We start from the raw sequence: 5,373 nt of genomic DNA on the forward strand, positions 1-5,373 counted from the left end.
GAACGTAAAGTCTATCAATTGAAAATGAGAGGTACGCTCTATCTACTTTAGATAATAAATTCAATTACTATGATTTATATCCTTTTTTACTTATTGAAACTTTTATAAAAGTCGATTTTAATATTTAGACAAAACGAGAATGATTCCATCTTATTCTTTCTCTTTATTAATAGTTAGTGAAGAACATTTTATATTTATAAAGATGAAATTGCAATGAATTAACCCACCATAAACCAAATCAAATTTAGTTCAGAACCAGTCTTAACCAAATTTGGTAGTAGTGCATTACATTTTAAATTAAATAGAGAATAAGCGATTATATTAATCTAAATTAAAACCCACGTCTAAAATATATTCTTAGACCTATTCATGAATTCGGCAGAAAACTGAGAACATGTTTTGTAGAATTAGTAAACTTGTAAGTTGTAATCATCGTATAAAGATTTTGTCTATTTATATATACAGATAAGTATTTTATTTAGATAGCATCAATCATACATCAAATATCAATAATGTATCAAAAATATTAAATTCAATTAAAGAATTGGTTTCTTGGTTCCCAAAAAGAAAAGAAAAAGTTTGCCAACTGTTACAAGCTATTAAAGTTTACTAATATTAAACATAATTGAGTTGAATTGCTAAAATGAGAAGCACATTTTGGTTGTAAGCAACGACTCCCTTTTCTCTTCCCCCTCACAATGCCCGGCAGAGAGACCTTGCCGGCGGAATGCGGCACCACCGCCGCCCCGCTGCGCCTAGTCCGTGACCTTGCCCGGATATCTAGCGCCGGCTTCTCTGGTTTCTTCAAGAAAGACTGCTCCGACTTGGCCCGAAGAGTCTCACTCTTGGCTCATTTGGTCGAAGAAATTAGGGATTCCGCCGAAATTCGGGAAATTGGGGAAGGGGGATCTTCCTCCTGCTACTCCTTCCTCACTGATCTGACAATGGCGCTTCAGGCTGCTAAGAGGCTTGTTTTCGCCGCTAACAACTTCGACAATTCGAAGGTTTCTTCTGTAAGTGTGCTGGGAAATGATTTTTCCTTGATTTTTGGTTATATTCTGCTGTGTGTTGTGTTGTTGCATGAATCGCGCGTGCTGCATTTTTTGGAGATTGATTAAGATGAGTTTAGGTTGAAAATGGGATTAAGTTGCTAGTGATCTGGATTTACGGCAAATTGATTTGCGTCTGATCTGATTGTTCATGGAGTTGCTAATTCAATCATTAGATAAGGCAGAAACCGAAGCTGTTTTCCTACTGCATATAGCTAATTAGCCTGGTTTTTAGGAGTGGAGATCAATTTTTGTTGTATGCCTTACTGATTTGAATTCTCTCTTTGCCTGTGTTGTGGGATATCATTAGTCCGAGGTGAGAAAATTTAAGCTGTGTGGTAAAATCATGTATTGAAATTGACAGATCAACCCACTCCCCTCTCAAAAAAATTAGTAAATAAATAAAAACTTTTTAGAGAATTAGGTAGCTATACCATCACATGTAATGTACACCAAACAGAGCGTGTATAGCCGGAGATGAACTGTAGTTTTCAGGTGTTGCTTATGAGGTGGACATACAGACATATATGTCTGGGAATGGTACATCTTCCTGACTATAATAGGTTATACATTTCTTATTTGTTCTGTACAAGTCTGGTTATCTCCAGATTTTTGCAGATCCATTTGGCATATCTCTGGTCATAAGTCAATGTTAGTGCATCAGATTGATTAATAACGGTTAAACTTTATAAAAACTATTAGCAGAAAGTAGTACATCAGATTCCCTTGAAGATATTTCTGTTTGTTACCCAATTATTACCATGCAATGATCTTCTCTAAGTGTTGTGTTCCTCTGATAAAGTTTGCACTTTTCATTTGGTTCCAGGATGGGGCAACGAAGAAAATTTACTTCCAATTTCAGTGTGTGACATGGAAATTGGACAAAGCATTGATCGATTTACCTTATGATGATTTTAACATATCAGAAGAAGTGCAAGAACAGGTGAGTGTTAACTTTGAGCAACTTTATATTTCCGCTGGACTGGGTCAACATCTGACATAATCCTCTATCCCAGGTCGAATTAGTTAGGTCACAGTTGAGACGGGCGAGTGAAAGATACGGTGGGCCTCTTACATCAACCATACTGTATAGGGCACTGTCTCAGCCACTGGATAAAGAGATCGATCCATTTCAATCTGGCAGCAGGTCAATTGGTAGTTTACATGTGGAGAATACTGGGATCATTGATCATGAAGTAGGGCAAAAAGTGGAAGGCCTCTTGGAAGGAAGCAGTTTAGAAAACCATGCTACAGATATTGATGTCCAAAATGTACAAAGTTTGAGAGATTCGTCTGCATCACATGAGATCGGTGCCCCCAAGGATTCGGATTCTGTGAGGATTGAAAGCTCAACGTGCAGCAGAAGTGTCAACGAGAACAAGAAGCTTGAATCTCCTGTTATTCCAGTTGATTATTTGTGCCCTATATCCCTTGAACTTATGAAGGATCCGGTGATTGTTGCCACGGGGCAGGTAAGATTTATACCAACTGCCTTTCAATCTGTTCCCGTAGTGATTCTGATGAAATGAATTCTGAATCTCTGATCCGGTCATCTTTTATAATTTTCAGACCTATGAGAGATCATACATACAGAGGTGGATAGACGGTGGCAACACAACATGCCCAAAAACTCAGCAGAATCTCCGGCATCTAACTCTCACTCCAAATTATGTGTTGAGAAGTCTAATATCACAGTGGTGTCTGAAACACGGTGTGGAGCAGACGACACCACTGATGAATGGCAGGATAAAAAAGAGTGACGGGTCATTCCGTGATGTTACAGAGGACATAGCAGCCGTCAAGGCTCTTGTTCGTAAGCTCTCTGGAAGGTCCACCGAGGAATGTAGGGCTGCAGTGGCGGAAATACGGTCTTTATCCAAGAGAAGTACAGACAATAGAATCTTGCTTGCTGAAGCCGGAGCGATTCCAATTCTTGTCAAGCTATTAACAAGTGAGGATGCTCAGATTCAAGACAATGCAGTGACTTCTATTCTGAATCTCTCTATTTATGAGAACAACAAGGGGTTCATAATGCTTGCGAACGCAATCCCATCTATTGTTCAAGTCCTGAGAGCTGGAAGCATGGAGGCTAAAGAGAACGCGGCAGCCACCCTCTTCAGTCTGTCCCTGGCTGACGAAAACAAAATAATAATTGGTGCGTCGGGGGCCGTACCAGCTTTGGTTGATTTGCTTCAGGATGGAAGCCCAAGAGGGAAGAAAGATGCTGCAACTGCATTATTCAATCTGTGTATATACCATGGAAACAAGGGGCGTGCTGTTAGGGCCGGTATCATCACTGCGCTAGTGAAAATGCTGACAGATTCCAGCAGCTGTATGGTTGATGAAGCTCTGACAATTCTCTCAGTCCTCGCCAGCCACCAAGAGGCTAAGGCAGTCATCGTCAAAGCTAGCACGATACCTGTGTTGATAGACCTTCTGCGGACAGGTCTGCCTCGTAACAAGGAGAACGCATCCGCCATCTTACTCTCACTCTGCAAGCGAGATCACGAGAACCTTGCCTGTCTGAGTAGGCTTGGCGCGGTGATACCCCTATCAGAGCTCGCCAAGACGGGCACGGAGAGGGCAAAGAGGAAGGCTAACTCGTTGTTGGAGACCCTTCGCAAGTCACAACAGGTCTAACAGGTTTGCGACGTATACCCTCGGAGACTTATTTTATGTTCTTACCGTGGATTAATTTGATCTGACAGCCAACCCTTAGGATGTGCATCGAAATGAAAGAGACGGCTTACGCATGAGAAACTAAAGATATTTCTCATGCCTTCTTCCATTTTATTTATATAACTTGATTTTTGCACTTTCCCAATTGTACCGTGTTTATTTTTGTAATTCATGACTGAGAACAAAGCTGATCATTGATTTTATAATTGCTGAGATCAACAGCTGATCAAGTCTCTAAGGAGATGATATGTTTCTGAACATTCATGTAATAAAGGCGTTCAAATAATTGTTTGTATGCAAGGTTTTATTGCAGCATATTACTCCCTCTGTCTGTGTCCACTTTTGCCATTTTGAGTTGTCTCTTAATAAGTGTTCACTTTCACATTTACCATAAATGATAAGTGTCGGTCTCACGTTTTATTAATTCATTTCACTCACATTTTACTATAAAACTATTACTCATAAAAGTAGGAGCTCATATTCTACTAACATTCAATCCACTTTTCTTTATGGTCGTTTTTAATTTCGTACAAATTATAACTCTCAGGTTGCATCATTATGATATTACGTATGAATAACTTATTTTGAATGTGTTAATTCCCCTTGTCGTTTTTATTACATATTATACTCCCTCTGTCTGCGAATAAGAGTCTCGTTTTTTCCATTTTAGTCCGTCCACAAATAGGAGTCACGGTTCATAATTACTATAAACGGTGAAGAGGTCCCTCCACTAGCATATCATTTAAAACTAATATATACAAGTGAGACTCATATTCCACTAACTTTCTTCCATTCACTTTTCTTAAAACTCATGCCGAAAAGAAATGAGACTCATATTCGCGGACGGAAGGAGTAACTCCCATATTGCATCATTATGTCTTGGGTATTGCATTTTACTCATACGGGTTTTGCATACTCCCTCGGATCCCAAAGAATATGCACTTTAGGTTCGGCACGGTTTTACTGTAAAATTGGTAAAGTAAGAGAGAAGTAGAGAGAAAAAGTAATTAAAATATTGTCAGGGGAGAATGAGTCTCACCTCATTATGAGAGAATAGACTTTCCAAAATTAGAAAGTGCATATTTTTTGTGGGAAGGAATAAAAAGGAAAGAGTGCATATGCTTTTGAGACGAAGGGAGTATTACGTCTGAAATCAAATTTGAGTACATTGACATAATTCCCTCAAGCAATCAATTTCTTGAACATTACTCTCTTTGTCCCATAAAAATATGCACTCTTTCCTTTTTAGTCCGTCCCATAGGAATATGTATTTTCAAATTTTGGAAGTCTTTTCTCTCTAATGAGGTGGGACCTATCCTCCACTAACAATACTTTAATTAATTTTTTTCTCTACCGACACTCTTACTTTACCAATTTTACGTTAAAACATGTGTTGAACCCGAAGTGCATATCCTAAGATGAACTCCGAAGAGGGATCACCATTGTTAATGCTCTTAGGGGCCGTTTGGTAGCTATGTTTCGCCTAGATAAGAGATTAATCTGGGTTTATTTGTGTGTTTGGTAGTTATGTTACCAAATATAGTAGCCCGTGTTTTATTTCCGGCCCACACAAAGTCCACTGAAAATCTTATGTTTTAGTCATATTTGTAACTACCCAAAATCCTATGTTATTTATCATGGAAGC

The 5,373-nt window shown here is 38.9% G+C and overlaps 1 protein-coding gene across 1 annotated transcript; it reads left to right on the forward strand.

Moving 5' to 3' along the window:
* The first annotated feature begins 626 nt into the window (after positions 1 to 626).
* LOC125217895 (U-box domain-containing protein 10-like) lies at positions 627 to 4,048 on the forward strand. Its single transcript, XM_048119466.2, has 4 exons — positions 627 to 1,013; positions 1,876 to 1,992; positions 2,066 to 2,521; positions 2,619 to 4,048. Exons 1-4 carry the CDS (start codon positions 699 to 701, stop codon positions 3,687 to 3,689), a joined length of 1,959 nt encoding a protein of 652 aa, XP_047975423.1. The 5' UTR covers positions 627 to 698; the 3' UTR covers positions 3,690 to 4,048.
* Positions 4,049 to 5,373: the final 1,325 nt, after the last annotated feature.

The sequence above is a fragment of the Salvia hispanica genome, chromosome 1, assembly GCF_029641045.1.
Source record: "Salvia hispanica isolate PSC_SH4W2 chromosome 1, Shi_PSC_v1, whole genome shotgun sequence".
NCBI lineage: Eukaryota > Viridiplantae > Streptophyta > Magnoliopsida > Lamiales > Lamiaceae > Salvia > Salvia hispanica.